The sequence below is a fragment of the Nuphar pumila genome, chromosome 13 (assembly GCF_984573655.1).
Source record: "Nuphar pumila chromosome 13, dmNupPumi1.hap1.1, whole genome shotgun sequence".
Taxonomy (NCBI): Eukaryota; Viridiplantae; Streptophyta; class Magnoliopsida; order Nymphaeales; family Nymphaeaceae; genus Nuphar; species Nuphar pumila.
In genome coordinates this window covers 92,866,531-92,890,478 of record NC_143261.1, presented here as the reverse complement: position 1 = coordinate 92,890,478, position 23,948 = coordinate 92,866,531, and the positions used below count along the sequence as shown (strand labels likewise).

Genomic DNA, 23,948 nt, shown 5'->3' with positions numbered 1-23,948 from the left:
CATCCAAGATGCATACTCTGGATTTCTAACAAAAGTAATTGAAATGTCACTCTTCCCATTCTTGCCTTCTTGAGATATGAACTCTAGAGGAACCGGAACAAAGTCCTCCAGATGTCCAGAAAGATCCTGACTCCTTATGAATGGGCTGATGTCTCTTTCAGGTTAAAAAGTTGGAATTATTCAGTTTCTCAGACACAAGCTGACTGAGAAAGTTGGAAGAAAGGCCAGATTGCGAAGGAGAAAATGAATCCATAGTCAATGGGAAACAAAGAATGAGAAGGATTAAGAGAGCGAAAAGAGAAGTCACTTTAGAGCAAATAAAATAAAAAGCTTAGAACAAATAATTGAATTTCAGAGAACTCGGTTGCCTTTTTTTTTTAAATAATATGCAGATCCGAGACAGAAAACAGAATATGCAGTAAAGAAAAACTGCTCTAAAGAAAATTAAGTATCAATCAGTAAGAAAACACATTAATATGAAAATAATGTGTTTTCTTTAATGTGTTTTCTTTCTAAAGGAGAAAATTCCAAGTGGAGAGGTAGATCAATCAATCAAGGCAGTATAGAGATGGTGTTTAGGTCAGATTCAGTTCTGACGTCAATATGAAGAAAGGGAAGAACGAGTTTGACGTGATTTCAATCTTTGAAATCACGCAAACACGAATTCTGATTTGCGTGATTAGTGTTAGAAAGTGAGTTGGAATACATTGGGTTCAATAATGAACCCATACTTATGCACGTGAAGTGCAAATATACCCATTAAAGGGAAACAACACAAGCACATAATGTGCTAACCCATAAAACCCATAAAAAGGGAAAAATATGACATAAAGTCATAAGTTGCATATTATTGAAGAAACAATGGACAAGGGGTAAAAACCCCATTACAATGGAGCATAAGCTCCCTCAAGAAGTAAGAAATACAAAGGGGAGAGCCCCTATTTATAACAACAAAAAGGAGCCTTGGAGGGGCTCCACTCATAGACGTTGGAGCCCCTCCAACGGTCACAAATGTGACCGTTGGAAGGGGCCCAACGTCTATTTGAGTGGGCCCCCCAAGGTACCTTTTGGTACTTGAGAAAAAGAAATAAAAAATAAAAGAAAAAGAAAAATAAAATAAATTACAATCACATTCATAAAGTGAATGTGCGTAAAACAGAGGAAAAGACTAAAATACCCCTACGGCTAAACAAAAGGAAAATATATATTTTATATATATAAATAGGAGGATACATATACATATATACATATATACCATATATGTATATGTATCATCTTTTATATATATAAAATATATCTAATTACAACAATTGATGGGTACATTTTAACACCCCTCCTTAAGCTTTGCAGGGAAACGAAAAGATTGAAAAAAAAGGGCAAAACTCCACGAGGCTTCAGCAAGGATGCAATGAAACTTGAAATAGCCTTCCTCCAATTGTCTTCAAATGATGAACCCATTTCTCGAACCATCCAGGGTACTTCCCTTTGTCCTATCTCCAAGATCCTGAGAAAAGAAACCAACAAAGAACAAGTAAACAATATCTTTGCACTTTACTCAAAAAGGAACATTCCTAACAAGGTGCAAAATTTATGCATAATATGATAGTTACTTTAGTATGAAACGAAAAATTTAGAAAACCAAAGTTTCTAAATCATACATTATGTTAAAACAAAATGAGCGGAAGCAAATTATGCAAAAATTGCAAGAATGCATAATGCATTCATAAGGTCCACCATTGGACAAATATAACCCCATAATGGGGAATAACAAAATGATCCACTAAGGGATACCACAAGAAGCCTACGAAGAGGCATAACATACATATGCTTTATTGAATGAGAGCCCAAAAAAGGCCATAAAGAGCATATGCATATACGAATCATTATATGAATTAATACTCAAAGAACTAACACATGCTTCAAACATGTAGTGAAGTTCCAAATAAGAGAAACGAAGTCTCCAAGCATACTTTAGGCAAAATAAACCCAAGAGTTCACAAGGTTTTTTTTTTTTTAAAACATTTATGAAAGTCACACTTAATTGAAAAACATTTTACATATAAGGGTGGCAAAAACCATAAGCACTTAATATATAGATTAAATGCTAAGAAATCAACTTGATATGCATATCAAAAAGATGATTTACTTGAAAAACACAAGTCATGAATGAAATTTTGCAAATTTCAATAATAGTTTATTCATTACAAACAACCTCCTCATTAGTCCTCCAAAACCCATAAATCAAGTGTATAAGCTACTAGATCAAGAATATAAAGCCATTAAAGGCCAAAGACACACACAAAGGTGTGTAAACGAACCTCTTGTCTACATATAATAATACTTGAAATAAGTGTATCTACGACAAGAGCAAGAGAATACATGCCAACATGGACTAAAAAGTATCTCTTGTCTATGTAAAAATACACTTAAAACCAAGTATGTTCAGCTACTAGAACAAGAATAATAAGCCAACCATGGGCTAAAACATAATACATCTCTTGTCTACATAAGATGACACTTGAAATGAGTGAAATAAGTCAACCATGAGCATACATCTAAGCGACTAGAACAAGAACACAAACGCCAACATGGACTAAGATTACACACGATGGTGTGAATCAACGTGTCTTGTCTACATATAAGATCACTCAAGACAAGTGTGTTCAGCTACTAGACCAAGAGAGCAAAAACCAACAAATGGCTAAAAACACACGAATGTGTAATAAAATTCTTGTCTACATATGATGACACTTAGATAATGGGCATAAAAGGAAAAGACTTTTGAGGCAATAAACTTGGAATGAAAATAAACCTCGAATGAAACAATATTCTTTTTTAAAAAAGAATACTCATAATAACATTTTAGAATAAATGCAAGTAAAACGTATCTTCAACAAGATACTACAACCGATAAAATAATATTCTTTAGAACAAATGTGTGAACATACACACCAAGAACACTTGTGAAAAAACACAAGAACACATGTGCACAACGAGCACAACATACAGAATCACAAATGTGCAAAGACACTCATAAGATTCATAAACAAATAAAAGGTTGGGCTATAATCCCAAAACATCTTGATTTTAAATGTACCTTAAAGCATTTAAGGTTTCAAATACCATATGTCCATCACATTTACATAGAAGCATCCATAATATCAATGGCACAAGAGAAAAGATGAGTGACACACTCATAATTAGAGATCAAATAACAAATCATTTTAGAGTCCCAAGGTGCCCATAACTCACCTCAACAACCATCTATAATATGGAAGGTGGACAATCTAAAAATGATACAACACGAGGTGCCCATAACTCACCTCGACAAACATCTCTAATATAACAATACTAAGGCCAAATAAATGATGCATTAAATAACATGTGATGGACAAACATAAATGCCACAAAAGGGCAATAAACACATAAGGAATCGTTTTCCAAATAAAAGTTTTTACAAAGAGGACCGATTAACAAATTGAATCAAAGGTCCAATATAATCCATCAAAACAATTTTGCATAAACACGAATTATGCTTAATCTTCAAAAGAAGTCTTGTACACCAAAAAAGGCTTACATAACATGAAATATTAAGCAACATCATGTGTATGAACTGATTTGGAACAAACAAGTCTTAACTATGAAAAACATAAGGTGCAATTAAACGGTGAAGTTGGTGAAGTTCAAAAAATAACAAACTTAGGCCAATATAGGCATTCATAAAGATGGTGAAGTTCGAAAAACTTATGAAATCTACTATTGCAACTTAAAAATGATAAACAATCATGAAATCTTCATAAAAGAGTATATACTCACAAGAAGATTATAAGGACCAAAAGGCTCCTTAAGGAGAGTTTGAACAAAAAACATATACAACTCCCAAAGAAGGAGAAAACTCCATTAAAGTGGAAGAAATCCCAACAAAATAGATTCATTAACAAAACCTTATGATAAATAAGATTGTACTATGGCTTAAATAAAAAGTAAACATTTATTGAGGAAAAATTTAACACTCTTAAGTTTTATCAAAAAACATGTCTTAATAGATTATTACCTACTCCTAATGAAATAAGTACACAATAAACATTAGTGAAGACCATAACTTTTGTAATGAAATATGCGGAAAAGCAAAAGAGTGCATTAAGCACTTACAACATTCACTAATGAAAAAGGGCAAACACCAAAACCCACAAGAGACAATCACAACATAAAAATATAAATGTCTCTTATTGAAAAGAGAGAAAACTCTCTAAATGTTGAAAACATCCTTAAGAGTGTAAAGATGGAAAGAAAATCACCATATTCCATAAGACCATTTTAAAACTTAATTCAACCGGTATTATAAAAAAAAAAACTTTCTTAATTAAATGTTGCTCATATAGAACGGACACATAATATGGAATTTTTCATATATGCCAAACATTTTTCAAAAAAACTACATTTCACAAGCATTTTAATCTTAACATACCTTTCTTTAAAGACTAAACATTCATATAAAGGTATTTTCATAAATAAGGTTAGGTTTAAAAATGTAAATTCAAAGTTTCAACGGTCATAAATTTTTACCGACCCATTAAAGCAAGTTTTGAGCAATCATATATCTAATTTTTCGCCAAACAAGTTATCATTTAAAGTTTTTCAAAGAAAAACATATGAAAACGATTCAATGGAGTAGCAAGTAACTCAAAAAAGACATAATGACAAAAAGCACACATAAAGAAAAGAACACATTACATTCTTCATACAATACTCAAAGAAGTAGAATGCATACCGAATAACAATAAGAAAAACAATAGAGAGAAACAAATACTTCACCATTTTTCTTTAACAAATTCTTGAATACCACGCTTCCCGATGCACCAAAGAGCAACTCGATCTCAACCTTGCTCTGATACCATGTTAGAAAGTGAGTTTGAATACATTGGGTTCAATAATGAACCCATACTTATGCACGTGAAGTGCAAATATACCCATTAAAGGGAAACAACACAAACACATAATGTGCTAACCCATAAAAAAGGAAAAATATGACATAAAGTCATAAGTTGCATATTATTGAAGAAACAATGGACAAGGGGTAAAAACTCCATTACAATGGAGCATAAGCTCCCTCAAGAAGTAAGAAATACAAAGGGGAGAGCCCCTATTTATAACAACAAAAAGGAGCCTTGGAGGGGCTCCACTCATAGACGTTGGAGCCCCTCCAACGGTCACAAATGTGACCGTTGGAAGGGGCCCAACGTCTATTTGAGTGGGCCCCCCAAGGTACCTTTTGGTACTTGAGAAAAAAGAAATAAAAAATAAAAGAAAAAGAAAAATAAAATAAATTACAATCACATTCATAAAGTGAATGTGCGTAAAACAGAGGAAAAGACTAAAATACCCCTACGGCTAAACAAAAGGAAAATATATATTTTATATATATAAATAGGAGGATACATATACATATATACCATATATGTATATGTATCATCTTTTATATATATAAAATATATCTAATTACAACAATTGATGGGTACATTTTAACAATTAGAAGGATACAGGTGGATCAGAAAAGGTTAGCAAGATTTTAACAATTAGATGGGGAAGAAGGACAAGCCTCTGCAGAAAGGGGGGCAGAGAGGAAGGAAGGAGAAAGCAATGTGTGTGAGGATGGTGGTGGTGAGGGTGTCAGTCTTTCTGAGCGTAGGTTTCTTGGGGGGTTTTACTTTTACGCGCTCAACTGAAAACCACCGAACCAAAATCCACAGGAAAGAGAGAAGAAAGAGATGGGTGGAATCAGATGCAGTAAGTGGGAAAGAAAGAATGGTGAGAGAAGAAACAAACAGGAGAAGAAGAAATCAGGTATCTTGGATTGTGAAGGAAAAAAAGAAATGATATAGAAAAAATACCTTGGATGAAGACAAAGAGGCTGGACACGATCTTCAAGGAAGGATCTGATGCTCTGATACCATGTTAGAAATGGTATTCCACTCTCAATCTCAAGAGGAAGAGGAGTAGAGAGGAAGAGAGGCATTGGTGGCTGCAGAAAACCCAAGCTAGGGTCTGCGGTAATACTCCATTAACTATATACATGTACAGTGTAATTAGGGTACAAAAATACCCTTTACATAAAGAATGAAAATTACAATATGCCCTTAATGAGCATGTCTTTAAATAAAACTTAAAACAGATTGAGTCTGGATCCTGAGATCCAGGCCCAGTCGTGACATCTTTTCAAGGATTGGCTAGAGATAGACATCAGTATTTATTGTCCAAGTTATACATGTCTGATGACATGCAAAACTTGATGGAGAGTGTTAAGTAGGACGCCACTTAAAGGATACACATGTCATTTCTTATTTCTTATATTTCCTTTGGTTTTATTGTTTGTTTATTGCCATCCACGGCATAAGTTGTAATTTTGTTTATTACTTTGAGCCTTGTTATAACACTTAAAAGGATACACGTCATTTCTTATTTTGTATATTTCCTTTGGTTTTATTGTTTGTTTATTGCCATCCATGGCATAAGTCGTAATTTTTTTTTATTTCTTTGAGCCTTGTTATAACAACCCTAATAGGGAATGATTATATATATGCATTTAAGGTGCCGGCCCTTACCTTAGTAAGGAATCAAGGGCCAACCGTGTTTCTCCCTTCATCCTCTCATCTCTCCTTGCATACTGAATCCGGGGCAGAGTTTTCAAGTTTTGTGAGAAACATTGATTGCTGAAGAAACTCTCTTCACCTTCTATCTGATTTAACTTGCAATTTATAGATCAGTTCTACTGGTAGTCAATGATCAGAGCAGGGACAGGATCAGTCCGTCATGTATGTAAGGCAAACCCAATGCCCTAGGATAGCAAAACGACTTTCCTGGTTTTTACTTGGGACTATATAAAATATATATGATTGGTAGCGCCTCCTACTGGGAACATATTTTAAGTAACTTTTGTGTTTATGCGATTGTTCACCTTAGGGCGTGTTTGATTCCTTATTGAAGCTTAGACAATACTCACTGTTCTTGTCTAGAACATACATGTTTTTGTCCAGGACAGTACACACTATCCTTGTCCAGCATTTGCTTGAATCGGCAAGGACACACTTGTCACTAGGTTGAAAATTTTGGGCCTTAGTAATGGTTCTTAGCATTTGATATTGTCATGGTGTGATCATGATATTTGATCTTTGCTTTGCATCCAGGGATCGTGCCCAGCTTGTAAGAGACGGTTTATGGGGTACAAGAATCAAGTTATCCAGTGTACAAGTTGTGGATCTGTTGTTTGGCAGCCTAGAGATGACTTTTCAGGTGGGCGATCAAGTCGCACGTCAGACCCGGACATTATTGATATTGAGATAGATGAAAAGTAAATGACAATGTTACTATCTGTACATGGTATCAACGATCGAAATATGGTCTAAAGATAAAAAAACTCTACGATGGGGGCTTCTTCCGATACCTATGAATTCCATTGGATTCATGGCCCCTTTAGGGGTATCCATCACCTAAATTTATCTTTCTTGTGATGTAAATTATGTTTTGAGTTGAGGGATGAGGTGCGTTTGTATAGTGAGTCCCTGATTGATTTATTTTAGGTGAAGAGCATGTAATGGACAAAAACGTGTCCCAAAGATTGTCTATTTACAAATCTACTTGTTACCAGTATTTGATTTCGCTTTTTTGATGTAAATAATTAGTCATTTCATTTGGCTGCTTTGTGGCTTCTTCTGGATGATCAAACCCGTTAATATGTGATTTCTCTTTGTTTAGTTTTGTCATCAGAAGCTTCAGTAGGCACTAGAGAGTTCGTTTAAATGCATGTCACCGTAATTTTTCTGTCAAAGTGGGGTACAACCGTCAACCCGGCACAAAATCTTTATCACTAAAATAAAGATGTATTTAATAGAACAGGCTTTTAAAGGAGATATTATTGTCTTAAAAAAAAATTCAAGAGTCTAATCTGACAACCGTGTCCTGATTCCCATGACAAATTGTGGGTGCAATTTGGTAGGGATCTATCATCCCCTTTTAATCTGAATCCAATGCATTATTCTAGGATATGGATCGTGGACTGGACACAGACTGGTAATTTTCATCGGGCTTAAGCTGATGTCAGGATCAAATTCAACCCATAGATAAGGAGATCTCTATTACAGTTGATTATTCTCAATTATACTTTTGTCTTAATGTACAAAATTTGAATATTATTTTTTTTGCAACAATCGCTTTGCCACCCTATCATATCTAAACTGTCCAATATATATCATTTGAGAAATTTTTTGTACTGAAAGTTTATATTGTATTTTGGAAAAAATGAAAGTCATTCCCCTCTTTAATTAATATACTCAAATGTTTAGGATCTAACACATATTACTTCAAAAATGTGGTTATCTAATTTTTGTGGATCATTTCTCTCGGTACAAGTGGATTTACTTAAGCATAAATAATAAGTATTTGAATTTTTTTAACTTTTTATACTTTTGTTAAAAATCTTTTTAAAATTAATATTTTTTTGCTCTGATTTAGGGAAGAATTTATTTCAAATGATTTAAAAAAATATTTGAAAACCAATAGTATCTTACACCAAATATCTTGTGCAAACACGCCTCAAAAAAATGGTTTGGCCAAAAGGAAACATACGCATAGTAAAAGCTATTAGAACTTTGCTTATTTCTAAACATATTTCAAAAGAATTTTGAGTTAAAACTACGCTTATTGTTGTTTATCTCATAAATTGAATTACTTTAACCAAACTTTAAAATATTTTTTATTATAAAAAACTTTATAAATTTTTTTTTTTAGATTAAGGACTTTCGGATGCAAGTGTTTTGTTCTTACAAATAAAAATGACAAACTATCTCCTAAAACAATTCCTTGTGTCTTTTTTGGTTATGAAAAAAACAAAAAATGATTTAGATGTTATGATCTCAAACATGATAAACTCTATATTTCAAGGATGTTACTTTTATAGAACAAGAAAGTTTTTTTGACGTAGATATGCCTAAGAAAAAAAATGATTATTCTTGCTTAGAATTGGTTCCTAAATGTAATGATGAATCTTTGAATGTTATTATTGATATTGATAATGAACATCAATCCAATATCCAAGGTGGTGAGCCTCGTGACATAGAAAGTAAACCTCTAGTAATCTAATATAGGAGAAGAGATGTTAGGCATGCAAGTGCTCTAAAAAAATATTCTAGTATAGAAAATCGAGAACCATATATTTTTAGAAGGTCGGATAGAATACATAGACCACCAGATAGATTCATTTCATATAAGTCTTTTTCTCTCCAATATAGAACCTCCCTAGCCAAGTTTTTCTCTCACTTTGAACATTCATCCTACAATCCAAAAAATTATCATAAATAGATAAGTGCTATGAATGAAGAATTAGAGGCTTTAGAAAAGTACAAAACTTAAAAACTAAAAGACTTACTTAAAGGAAAGAAAACTATAGGTTGTCAGTGGATATATAAAGTAAAAACAAAAAGTGATAGAATCTTAAAAAGATACAAAATTGGGCTAGTGACCAAGGATTACTCTTAAGAATATGGCATAGATTACGATGAAACATTTCTACTTATAGCTAGGATGACCTCAATTAGAATCCACTCATTTATCAAATGGATGTCAAGAATGTCTTCCTAAATAGAGAATTGAATGATGAAGTTTATATGGACCCATCACCTAGATATGATGTTCCTATTGAAAAGGTGTTTCACTTAAGGAAAGCATTGTATGGTCTTAAACTCTGATATGATAGATTTAATTCTGTTATGATTAAACTTAGTTATAAATCATGTTACACTGACATTGCCTTGTTTGTTAAGAGATCTGATACAGGTATTGTCATTTTACTTCTTTATGTTGATGACATGATCATTACTGGAAGTGACAATTAGGGAGTTGATTACATTAAAAATATTTTTAAATTAAATTTTAAAATGATTGATTTAAGATTTCTTCGATACTTTTTGGGGATAAAAGTAACCTACTCTCTCATGGTTATTTACTGACTCAATCTAAGTTTCTTATTGAGATTATTGACAGGTCTAAAATTATTGATGAGAAGAGGATGGACACTCCTGAAGTAATCAATGCAAAGATGAAAATAGATGATGGAATACCCTTTGATGACCCCACTCCTTACCAACAAATGATTGGGGCCTTGACTTATTTAACTATGCACATGAGTGTTGTTACGAAGATTATTCGATATTTGTAAAATTTTGTTTTCAAAGGGCTTTTATTATCTTCTTCTTCTCCACTTGAATTAATTTCCTATTTTGATTGGGGCGAAGATCCCAATGATAGACGTTGAACTATTGGTTTTTGTGTTTTTATAGATGATTTGCTGCTATCTTTAAAATGTAAAAAGCAACAAAAAGTGTCTTTATCGTCGATAAAAGCTGAGTACCATTCCATGGCTACCACCACATCAGAAATTGTGTGGTTAAGAAGACTGTTGAAAGATATGGGGTGTATATGCACTTACCCTCCATATTGTATTGTGTTAATAAAATTGAAGACTGACAAATTGTCAATATCCTTTCTTTAAATTTGACAAGGTATCCATTGGACAATGACCTTAAACTCAATGTGCATACTTACAACACAAAGACTTTCCTATAATAACAATGACCTTAAACTCGATTTATGTTGTAGATCTTTATTCTTGTTAACTGGGGCAACTAACATTGGGTTCTTTGAAAAATGTATACGAAAGCAAAGAAATTTCATATGTACAATTCCACGAGGTCCAAAACTAATGCAAATAAGAACATCAAAGATATAGTACAATAATATTATTTATTTAATGATATATTTATTTTTTCTCTTGTATTCGATAAGCTTAATGTTGTGTTGCAGGTTCATTTTTTTGCAGGATCGTTTGATTATGACTATTACATCGATTGGATGATATGTCTCATAGATTGTATTCCTCAACAAAAAAATGAATAATTACTTAGCATATATTTCTTAACTCAATTCTTACATGTATATATTTTTTACTTGGTATATGATTATTACAAGTATGATTGTGGTATATTTGTCCTACTATACATGTAGTATTTGGGCAGAAACACAAGACTGAACTTCACACAAGCAAGTATTTATATATCATATTTTGTCATATTTTTGGGGTGTAACATATATTTAGTTGTTTGCTAATAACTTTTTTTTCAGAATGATATAACAAACTACAAAAAACTTATGATCAAATTCTATAAATGCATGAGGGAGAAGACGACTTTAGTGGTTGCCAAAAAGTCAGTTGAGGAGGAGACAAAGAACTATAGCAACACACAAAAGGTTCAAAGGCTAACCAAAAGGCGGAGGATAAGGAGACATCAAACAATGAGGTGTTGGATGACAAGATCTCGAAAGTTGAGCCATGGACAATTATAAAGATTATACGTTGATTGTAAAACATTATAAAACATTGAATACAAATTTGACAGAATTATCGAAAATTTGAATGTAAATTTAACAAATTTTATGATGGGTGTTTAATTTTTTTTATTTAACATCAGTTCATGTTGGATGTTCCTTAATTATTCGATGTTTTGTATGTTTTGTAGATTTTGAATAATCTTTAATGATTCGATGTTTTGTAAATTATATTTTGTGCATTCTGAATGTTCTTTAAACAAGAAAAAATTCTGCACCTTAGGAGGGAAATCAAATTTCGCATTACATAAAAATATGAATTTTGCATATTTAAGAGAAAATCGCATATTTAATAAGAAATTCACATATATATAAGGAAATTTATATTCTCATAAGAAATTTAAAATTCACATATTTAGAAAGAAAATCTCACGAGGAAGTTCTCATATATATAAGAAAATTCATATATATATATATATATATATATATATTAGATGATTTTCACATAAGTAATTCAAAATTTGCATATTTGGTAGAAATCCTACGTGGTAGTTTATGCAGATCTCGTTTAAGTGCACATTTACTAAATTCAAAACAACTTCCACAACTAATGGTGTATATTCACAAATATTGTTCATTGTTTGCAAATCCTTGAGTTACAGAGTTACCTATCGTCAAACACAGAGATTCACAAATAGCTCACAAGTTTCAAAATATGTATATTTTAGTTTTGCGAAAGACATGAATGGTCTTATGCTTCATAAATATTGGTCATTATTCACAATTTTTTTTTACAGACTTCAACATCCTCGCAAATATTTGTCATGTTCACATATAACATTCAATTTTACATGATGTAACATTCAAATTTACAATTCAGCGGTAATATTCAAATTTTATAATTCAAATTCACTTGTGACATTCAACATTAAAATATTATAACATTTAAATTTATGATTTAGCATATACACAATTTACCTATAACATTCAAATTCACATGTAATATTCAAAACTATATGCATCTTATCACAATTCAAAGTTAAGTTGTTACAATCACACATGTATATACAATTCAAACTTGGTATATATTCAAACTAATTAAACTGTTAAATAAAAATTCAATTACAACTTCATTTATAATTAGTTACAAAACATTGTTTACTTAATTATAATAATTTTAAAAAAATAAAAAAATAGATCTCAGTGTCCTACGCAATAAGGTTAGCTTGAATTTTTATCTACAGAATGAAGTTTCATTCATGGTTAGTCCTATATCGCATTATTTATAAAAATATAAAAAAATATTTCAAGAATACCTACATGTGCTTTAGTCAATACGCGCAACTTTGCAGTGCATTAAGCCCTTCCCATGTAGAGAGCCAACGCTCTGCGATCATCACCTCTTCTTCATTGTGTGACCGACTCCACATTGCAATACGTAGAAATTCAAGAAGACAACCATGTCTCAAGGGCCTTTCAATGGATATGTGCTCTCATTTTTAAACCTGCAAGAAGCAATACAATGATTAATATAGATTAATATACAATATAGTACATCAACAATATTAAATAATGTTTGAGTATAAATAAAAACTTTAGGTACAATGAAGGAATAAATACCTCAAACAACACTAACAAACTATCTCATGCTACTTAAACTTGCATATACGTGTGCAAGTGTGGTGGCTCCCCATGCTTATTCATCGTCTCGATCCAGGTCATGCAACAATTACAAACGATCAATGGATCATCTTTCCACTCGTATCAATGAATAAGCATATGCCAAAAAGTTGAGCAAGAATGCTCTCACATCGTTGTTCATCATATGATTGTCCTTCCCTCCAAAACATGGTAGTTTTTTCTTTCATTCTCCTCCCCTTGTTGGCGTCATAGTAGCTCATCAACTATGACAACTTCAGCCTTTCACATTTGAATACATCCTCCTTCGTTTCTAGCTAAAGAAGACCCAAGCACTTTAAATCTTTTACCAATGTAAACTCACTGATTCTCCATGGCATATAAATCCAATGATTCATATCACATTCTCCAATGTAATAGTCATCTCAATATTTTTGAATTAAAATGTGTTGGTTGACAAATTTTAGAACTGCACAACTGACTCTCCTAGGAGACTATGATAGATGTTCTATGGTGTGATGTTCAAGAATTTTTTAAAATGTGTCTGATGCAGCTACTCCTTCGCTTCCTCCATCAATTTTAGGAATCATTCATGTGTTTGAAACCAATAGAATCAGTGCATGCAACTTGTTGGATCCAATGAATCTTGTCAACGTAGATCCTGTAGTCAAATATCACAGATTAATTATTAAATATAGGACTCAATCTCAAATCATATTCATATATGAAAAATCAATCATTGAATTACCATATTCAGATAACTTGTCTTAGAAATATGCATACACACACATGCATAACATTTTAAGGATTGATTTGCTAGATTCAATATAGTTATCCTCTTAAACATATATGACAAACTAATTAATTAATTACAAAATTCAAATTAGTTATCCTAAAAATATGCTTTAAACCTATATGACAAATTAATCAATGAATTGTAATACTCAACATAGTTATCTTATAAACATGCTTACACACACACGAATATAACATTTTAAAGATTGAATTGCAAGATTCAATCTAATTATTCTAAAAATATGTTATATATATATTTGATAAACTAATCAATCAACTGAAATATTCAAACCAATTATCCTAAAAACATGCTTCAAACATATATGAAAAATTAATTAATGAATTATAATACTCAACATAGTTATCTTTTAAACACACTTATACACACAAATATAACATTTATATTGAATTGCAAGATTCAATCTAGTTATCCTAAAAATATGCTTCACACATACATGGCAAACTAATCAATCAATTACAATATTCAAGTTAGTTATCCTAAAAACATGCTTCAAACATAAATGATAAATTGATCAATGAATAACAAATAAATATAATACTTGTCCACAAGGACCATATCTTATTTTCAGTTATGATTTCTTCCTTGAAGCATGCACTAGCTTCGATAAGGGTTGATCTATCACCTTATTATTCAAGGCCTTCACCTCAAACTCTTGAGGAGCCTTCTTCGATCCCTCTAAATTATTTCCTTGAGGATCCTCATGTACACTCTCCAATTCATCCTCAACGTCCCTCTAAGCATCCTCTTGTTCACTCTTCACCGCAACCTCAACCCTTTGTTGCACATCCGATCCAGCCAAAGGACCCTCATTCTCCTTCACTTCGTGAGGACCCTCCACATTAGCCTCAACCTTAGGGTTTGCATCCTCCCTTTGTTGAGGTACCTCCATCGCCCTTGTATAAGATCATTTTTCTTTATTCTTTACACTATTTCTCTCCATCTAGTCGATGCCACTACAAATGGCCGCGTCTCCGACTTCTTCTAGCTGGGCATTAAGGTTAGTAATAGCCTCAGAGTGAGCTAGTGGCTCAAAGTTCTTTACCATTGAACCTCCCTTCCTCTTCTTAGATGCTTTGGAGATGGGAAACAAGAATTGCTCCACAATCTCGTCAACCAGTTTTGTAACTTCAATCTTAGATTTGGAAAACGTTGAAAGTCTCCCTAAAGGTGTTAGATGTTGTGAGTTTGAGTGCAGATTTTTGGGTCACAACTTTATGATGATGCATTTTATGTGAAAAATATATGACATATAGACTTGCCACGAAGTAGGCTCTCTCTACCCACTTGTCAAGCTTGTTCGATACTTCAAGGTAAGAAGCATCACTCAGTTTGTAATATCTCCTCTTTTGATTTTGGTTGTATTTCAATAGTAGTTGATGGTGTTGGTGTAGCCCCCTCTGAGGTAGTCTTCTCAATCATCTTGTAATAAACAAATTTATATTTTTTTATAATAATAAAATGAGGAATATGGGTAAATAGGCGAGTATCAAAGACATGAAATAGGCTATTGAAAAAATATTAGAAAATTAAACAAAATAAACTATTGACAATGCAAAAAAAAAAAACTAAAAAATGATGCAAGTGTTCCCTACTCATGTTTATAATACAAGATATGTATCAGATAAACAAACAAATTCAAGGATAGACAGAAGCATATATATGTAAATAAGCGAACAATAAAGACATGGGGTAGGCTATTGAAAAATCATTACAAAAAACAAATAGAATAAGCTATTGACAATGCAAAAAACTAAAAAATGATGCAAGTGTTTCATGCTCATGTTTATAATATAAGATACCTAACAAATAAACAACCAAATTTGAGGATAAAGACATATATATGTACATAGGCATGCAACAGAGACATAGAATAGGCTATTGAAAAAGCAGTACAAAAGCAAACAAAATAGGCTATTGACAATGTTTTAAAAATGAAGCATCATATTTAATGCTCGTATGAAATTTTGCATAAAAAAAAGAATTCTGCAAAGTCCTTACTCCTAACATTTGTGAAATTGTTTAAAGTCTGTCAATTCTGTACATATAGAGCACAATCACAATCCAAACACGAAATTCGTACAATATATGTGAATTAAGTAGAATATTTGCTATGTTATGATTTCAGTTATAAAAAGTTCACAAAATTAGTTATGCTAACTTCTTTCTATGTATGTGAATTTAATAAAATATTTGTGATGTTATGATTTCAATTACAGGAAGTTCATGAATTTAGTTATGCAAACTTTATACTATATATGTGAATTTAGTACAAATTTTGCAATGTTACATCGGGTTTCAGTTACTGAAAGTTTGCAAATTTAGTTATGTGAACTCTGTACTATATATGCATATTTAGTTAAATATTTGAGATGCTACGACAAGTTTCAATTATAGTAAGCTCACAAATTTAGTTATGCGAACTTCGTAATATATGTAATTTTAGTAAAATATTTGTGATGCTACGATAGGTTTCAGTTATAGAAATTTCACAAATTTAGTTATGTGAACTTTGTACCATATATGCAAATTTAGTGAAATATTTGTGATGTTGCAATATATTTCAGTTATAAAAAGTTCATGAATTTAGTTATTCAAACTTCATATTATATATGCAAATTTATTTAAATATTTGTAAAATTTTGACGGATTTTTGTTATAGAAAGTTCACCGACTTGGTTATGCAAATTTCGTATTATATATACAAATTTAGTAAAATATTTGTTAAGTTTCAACATGTTTTAGTTATAGAAAGTTCACAAATTTAGTTATGCGAACTTAATACTATATATATAAATTTAATAAAATATTTAAGAAGTTTTGAGAGGTTTCAATTACATCATGATCATTTTGCATTCTTTTTTTTTTTATATAAGCTAGGGTTAGGCAAACCCCACCAACCAATTAGACAACAAAGCATTGGGTTTTGAACTTGCAATGTCCCAACACATGGTGAAGTGCACTAACAGCTCCTACCAAGCGGAGAACCCATTGGTCATTTTGCGTTCTTCCAAAGCATATAACTTTAAGAATGTAAATGAGGATATCTAGAAGACAAATGGATCTTATATTTCATGATGAAATAATACGAGTAATTATATAGGAATCTAAATTTGCCAAATCACTCATCCCTCTTCGTTTTTGCCTCACAAAGTTCAGGATCTCAAATCCGAGCGCTTCGATCTGAGGTCCGGGTTTTGGTATCGGGTCTGCTAGTCATATCAGCGAGCCCCTGCCACCTCAGATCATCGAATTTGAGATCCACGGCCATCAAAGACGGAACACACCTATGGATCGTGGATCATTAGGTGGCTAAAGTTGGGCCCGAGTTGGCTTCGACTTCACGGTAAAAGAAGTCAATGCCAATATCAGAGACATGACATTGAAGGTAACCCGTGAATCAAGTGCCCCTCACATCTACCCCCAGTTCAACAGAATAAAGCGATATCCTTGTATTAAAGAGAAGAAGTTCGAGAAGATCCTGGAGTTTATTTTCCCTACCTTGAACGTGGCGGGAGTTGAAAGAATGACCTGTTTTTCAAGTTCACCACCTTGTCAAGATACAATTCACGGTCTATCGGACTTTCCCGCCATAAAGGCCAAACCCTTGCCCGCTTTGGTAATTTTCCAGCACAAGAGCGCCCTTCCCCTGCGTCTCCCGTTTACTGCAATAAGGGACGAGAGAGAGAGAGAGAGAGGAAGCGCGGAGGAAGCGAAAACAGATGGAGTACGTCGAAGAGGAGAGCAGGCCCAGGTTCCAGCTCCACTCTTCCTCGACCACCTCTCCTTCCGATTCTGCCTCTCGCAAAATCGGCAAATTACATATCAGTCTCTGCTGCGCCGCCTCCCTCCTCCTTCTAGCCCTCGCCTTCCTCCCCAGCCTCCCCGGCGACTCCGCCGCCCGTTTCCTCCTTCTCTGGACCGCCGCTTCCCTCCTCGCGGGCCCCTTCGCCCCGCTCTCCCTCACCGGAGGCGACGTCTCCGTCGGAAAGGGAGAGACCCTGCCGGAGGAGGACGGAGACGGCGAGGATCTCCTGCCGGAGGAGGACGCCGAGCCGAGAAAGAAATCCGGACGTCAGAGGAGGCCCTCTTTTGCTCCTCCTCCTCCTTCGCCGCCTTCTCCGCCGCCTCCGGGGTTGATCCCGCCGGATTCCTCGACGACCGACGAGAAGCGGCGATGCAAAGATCGGGAAGAGGAGTCGGAGAAGGAGTGGACGGTGGAGGATTTCGAGCTGCTGAAGAAGCTGGTGACGAAGAACCCCGTCGGGAAGCCGGGTCGGTGGGAGCTCATCGCGGAGTCCTTCAGAGGGAGGCACCGCCGGGAGAGCGTGATCTCGGCGGCGAAATCTCTCGCGACGGTGAAGCCCGGGGCCGACGGGGACTCATTCGCCGTCTTCCTGAGGCAGAGGAGGAAGGAGGAGGGCGATAGGGTCGAGAGCGGCACCGAGATCTGGATCGGCGCCGAGGACGTGGCGCTGCTGAACGCGCTCAAGGCATTTCCGAAGGATACGCCGATGCGTTGGGAGAAGATCGCCCAGGCGGTCCCAGGGAAGTCGAAAGCTAGCTGCATGAGAAGATTCAACGAGTTGAAGCGGGATTTCCGTAGCTCAAAGGAGTCCTCTTGAGTGTAGATCGTATATGGACACGATCGGCAAATTTTGGTTCATATAGTTCGGCTGGAGATGCAGTTTAACAGGTAATTTAGCTTTTCTCTGCAACTTTTGTTGTATCTGAAATTGAGCAACCGTTCAAAATTGGTCAATCGTTATGTTTTTGCTTCTCCCATTTTTCACTTTTTAATTTACGATTGATTTTGTGTGGAGAAGACATTCTGACTGAATCGCGAGAAAGAATAGGTTTTACTTGGTTTCTTATATTATTATTGGAAAATTGTGACCTCACATTTATGAATTCATTTGTACTCAATTGATATCGAGGATAAATCTAGTTGTTGGCAATGTTGATTCTTTTTTTTTCCTTTTTTTGATAAACGGAAATGGTTGAAACTGACTTGCTGAACTAAAAAAAGGTTTTATCCTCTTGTTGGTTTTGGATTTGTCTTGGTCGGTTTCCATTGAGGATAATTTGATTCAAGGCTGTGGATTTTTGAGGTTGCAACACTATATGCCATTATTGATGGTTGCTGATTGTTAACTGGATTTGGAATGTTGGCCGTTGTTTGGTTGAAGTAGCTAATTCAGCTCAACTTGTTTTAGGTTAATTTTGATTCAGTTTAATGGGAGATGTTGGAAGTGTTCTGGTATACAATTTGGTTCAAGTTCTACTGGATTGGAGGGTCAGGAGAGTTTGTGATGGCTATATCCGGTTGATAGTTGATTAGGAAGGATTCGAGAGAACTGCACATAGAATTGATTTAATATAGTAGTTATTAGTAACTTTTTGAGATACAAAGGTTTCATGCCTTTGAGCTTCTGCTGCTGCCACTGCCACTGCTGCTGAGTAATTTCCTTTTGATTTGGAATAAAGAGAGGTTTTTGTTAAATTTAAAGGAGCCTCATTTTCAAAACAGAAAAAAAGGATAGTTGCGTTGCCTCTAAAAATAATAATAACTAGAAGAAGAATAATGACTCCAAGTTTATCCAGGATATGCAAAAAGTTATGTACCCCCTGGTCTTTCTTGTGACTGGGATAAGAGTGAAGTTTAGCACACAGTTGCATTGGTACTCGATACACCCTAGTGTATCGCGTATCATGCGTACCAGTATCAGATACCAGTACGAAACTCATCTTCGAAACCAGAAACCGAAGTACCAAATGTTTAAGAAACTAGTTTCAATTACTTGAGAAATGTGTACCATCTTATGTATAAACACGTTTTTATTACATTGTAGACGAGTATCAAGTTCCTTTCTATTAGCATTTTTGCATAAAAACAACAATTTCATTTTATAAAAGGTATGCCACTATTGATTGATTTACATGTTATGTTTAACCATTTCAATTTATATGTATCTTTATGAAAATATATATTTCATATCAATGTATATTAGAAACTAGTATCAATATTTTTAGAAACCGTTTCAATATGTGTTTCAAATAAAAATGTACCTGAAACCTTTTAAGCCCTTGGGTACCAGTACCGCGTACTCGTACCTGTTTCTGGCAACTATGGTCTAGCACATTAGCATCAATAAATGTGATGTATCTGCTCAATTAGGGGCAAGAAATCCTGTCCAGCCGAACATGCCATCGAGCAAAGTCTAATTCTGACCACCAATGCTAAATATAGTGCCATTAGCCTGGGGAATATTGCAACGGTGTTTACATGGCCTAATTCATATTCATTGCAAGCAAGGAGGTTAATGCGGCAGTGATGAAGAATGATGCAAATCAGTATTAAAGATGCATCATAGCTAGCCCACACATCATATAGTTGCTGACCTGATTATTTCCATGAACTGAGATGCCCAAAGATATCTTTGTTGTTTTAGGCACCCAATGACCTTGAGGATAAAAGTTCCAGGAGAGAAAAAAAACTTCTGTTTTTATTTGGATGAGATCAGGTCAATATAGATATCATATGCAAACTAGAACATTGGATGGATGTAAACTTGAATGAAGATCCTGAAACTCAGGCATTGGATGGCATGTCCAAAATCCAACTAATAGAAGAGATGTGTAGCAAAGAAATGGTATTTTTGTGATGCATTTATGTTGAGAACGCTCTTTCTACCACATGTAAAACAGTAGGAGTGGATATTAGTAATGCCAATATCAACACAGGTATGTTTCAACTCGTTGATTAGTTGTAAAATCATGAAGAAAGTAAAAGTTTCTTGATTCACAGATGTGAGGATGAGGCCTAATACCATGAAGCTTAGAGCAGAAGGCAACACGCACGGTTTAGTTGTCCTCTATATTTTTATTGCAATTGAGGACCAGTAGCTCAAGATTATGACACCAAATAAGGTCAAAAGGATTACATGTTTGGATGGCTATATTTATGCCCAAACTATTTTGAATAATGTTTGACTACTAATTGTACCACATTAGTAACAGAATTACCGTAACCCTAAATAATGACAACAGTGCTGAAATGATCACACAGATAGTCCACTCTAGCGGGAACTGAAGCAACCAACTCACACTAAAGAACCAGATTCTGGTAATCACTTTTCTTTATGGTCCAAAACCTCACATTACATGATAATTTACCACAGCTGAATAACATGTGGCTAGTTGCATTTCTGGAATACCATTTTCCAGTATTTCAGGGGATGACCGGTATACAGTCAGTTACAGACCTTAATATACTTGGAAGTGTTCCTGCCTTCTTAAAGAATCAACAGCCTCAATTATTTGAAAGATGAGCTGTGAGGCTTAATAAGATAAATGCTCACAGCAATTTATAATGTTCCATTAGACCAATACCTAGGCGATGAAACAAGGCAAAAGACGAGAAGTAAAACAGCCAAATCTGCCCTTTTCTTCTTTCCCAACTTCCCTTTGAGCGTGTTCCGCCTCCGTTGTTCAAAATGGAAAAGCACACCCTTTTATTTGTTTAGAAAAAGGGTCTGTCATTCAGTGTCATCCACTCTAAAGTAGAATCTTTCTCCCTCTTTATTAGGTCCCTTATTGGGTGTGGAATGCACCTATTTATTGCCTACCTAGTGGAGGAGTTGAATTTGCCAAAAATAGATACTAGGAGACTTGTTTTTTCCATGTGGAAAAATAACATGCGGATGAAAATAATAATAACAAAAAAAACTGAGATCACTTGACAGAAAAATGGCCTTGGGAGATAAATGGAGTAAGCTTTTGTTCCCACATTTCAAAACATCTCATAAGAGTGGTGCTCCAATTCACTGTTTATTTGATTGTAGCATATTATTACAGAACCAAAAATTAAAAATGATGAGAGCTCCATCATCAGGGCTATCCAGCAGATAACATTTGCATTCTTTAAAATGGCTATTCTTCCTACTTCAGAAACTCCATTGAATAACTTGTTTGCATCTCTATTCTGCTGCCATTTTAATATGTTCATGAAGGCAAGCATTGTCAATGACATCGATGAAACGTTTAGTAATCAATAAATCGAGTTAATTTGCTTGCGTCAACCCTCTGCCATCACTGCAAGGTGGAGCATTCTTAAGATGCATAAACATGTTAGAAAAAAGGAGGATCAGAAAGAGTTGAGAGATGCCAAGTGCGAGTTGGGAGCTCCCATAACTCTGCTTTGTTCCAACAGAAATTCCATCAAACATCATAAAATCATGTGTGCGTAACCCAAAGGAAGGTGATTGTGCAACACAGAGTTCCAGTTGGGGCCACCTATAAGTATCTGGTATCCATAAATCAGAGGTATGCTGCATTTTCCCCCAGTGTTCTCATGCTCTCTGCTGTTTGGGATTAGTGGTGTTGCCAAAACACTGCGGGAATGGAGTTCCCATCTATCCCCATTCACAAGAGGATGTTTTTGGCAACTCCATCCTCAACACCAGGTTTTGGTAACACATGAAAATGGTTTTTCCATCTCAATGCAAGGTTTTTCCAACCTATCGTTCAACCCTTAAAACAAGCTGTAGCCTTTTTGGTTATTTCTGAGCCAGAGCTGGTAAATTTTCCGAAGGAGCCCACCTTGGCCTATTCAAGCTCCTAAAAATGCTTGGCTCGTATGGGCCAAACCCCAGTTTGAGCTCATAATGAAATAAATGAGTTGAGCTCACTCACTTGAAAAAATTACTTAGAAATTTTTATTCATTTATGTATTCTTCTACATTGAGAATAGTCGGAAATGAACATGGGACCGTCATTTTCCAATGAATGTGCGCCAATTAAATGTTTCATTTCATGCACAACGCACACACACAACAAAGCGTATACCAACTGAGCTGAGCCGGGCCGAGCTTATCTCTTCTTGTGCTTGGCTCAATCGCCCTTTATGATCAGCTCGGGTGACTTGGCAAACCGAGCATGTTTCATAGGCTTGAAGGGGCTTTACATGAACTGAGATACGTGGGCTGCTCGTCTCATTTTTCAACCTACATTTATATCTAAAACGTAACTTTTGGATTTTTTTAATGGTTGGAAAGCACGATCTAGAACATGATATATCCAACTATATTCAACCTTGGCCACTTACATGAAGTACAAACATTGGAATTTGGAGATAATGAAATTGATCACGTGGCATGATATATATATATAGGGTAACTCAAATATGTATACCAACCAAATATGTTTATTTTTATGAATAAAGATTTTTATAGGTTTTTTTATTTATTTTTAAGTTTCACCATAAGAATGCGTTTTAGATTATTGGTTTTATAGAAACATACTCTTGGATTATCCAATTAAGAGTTGAAAATCAATCTTACAATTTTTTATAAATATTCAAGCATAAAAATTATATTTCTTGATCTATGATCAAACAATTGCTTTCTAGCAAATGGTCTACATTGAATGCATTTATGGGGTTAGATTTGTAAAAACACCTATGAAAATCTCAATTCATACCGGCACACACATTTGGTTGATCAACATATTTCAGTATATATATATATATATATATATATATATATATATATATATATAGAGAGAGAGAGAGAGAGAGAGAGAGAGTCGTATCTTGAAACACATAAAGTGTTTGTAGATATGTTAAACAAAGTGTTGTCATTGAGTGTGTGCGATCAAGCGATGATTAGCCTTTTTTTTAATGGCAGTCTTGATCGCTGCTAAATCTCTGGGCGGTAAAAGAGCTCATAGCATTATGCCGCACATTCGAACATGTCGATATATATGTATGTGTGTGTGTGAAAATGGGTTCGTGTTAAACCCATTTGGTGCTAAACCACATGCTAAATGGGTTTTTTGGGCTTCTTCGGTGCTTTTTATGATGTTATGGTCCCATAAATGTGTTGGGCATGGCCAATTTACTAAGAATGGATCATGTGTTTTTTATGAAAAAAATAATGTTTAGAGCATAAAAAATTTATAAAGATTTTGAACTGTTAATTTTTTGAACTTTATAAAATCTCACCAATGTGTTGAAATCAAACGCCTCAAGAGTCTATCCTTCTAAAATCAAGTACATAGATCACATCTGTACGATTAGAATTTAAAAATAAAATAAAATAAGCCAGAAAAGTTTAGCACC

General features: G+C 34.4%; 2 protein-coding genes across 2 annotated transcripts in view; both read left to right on the top strand.

Annotated features, from left to right (window-relative positions):
• LOC149819211 (uncharacterized) overlaps positions 1-7,672 on the top strand; it is a 29,456-nt gene extending 21,784 nt beyond the window's left edge. The window contains exon 4 of the mRNA XM_089985578.1: positions 7,185-7,672. Coding sequence (XP_089841704.1) covers positions 7,185-7,352 — 168 coding nt within the window. The 3' untranslated portion in view covers positions 7,353-7,672. The remainder of the gene's footprint in view (positions 1-7,184) is intronic.
• A 9,878-nt stretch (positions 7,673-17,550) lies between these two features.
• On the top strand, positions 17,551-18,453 carry MAMYB (Duplicated homeodomain-like superfamily protein). Its single transcript, XM_089986360.1, has one exon. It carries the CDS (start codon positions 17,551-17,553, stop codon positions 18,451-18,453), a length of 903 nt encoding a protein of 300 aa, XP_089842486.1.
• Positions 18,454-23,948: the final 5,495 nt, after the last annotated feature.

Bases quoted from the DNA above. Each gene is read 5' to 3' on its own strand.
- MAMYB (XM_089986360.1), top strand. From the start codon at position 17,551: ATGGAGTACGTCGAAGAGGAGAGCAGGCCCAGGTTCCAGCTCCACTCT.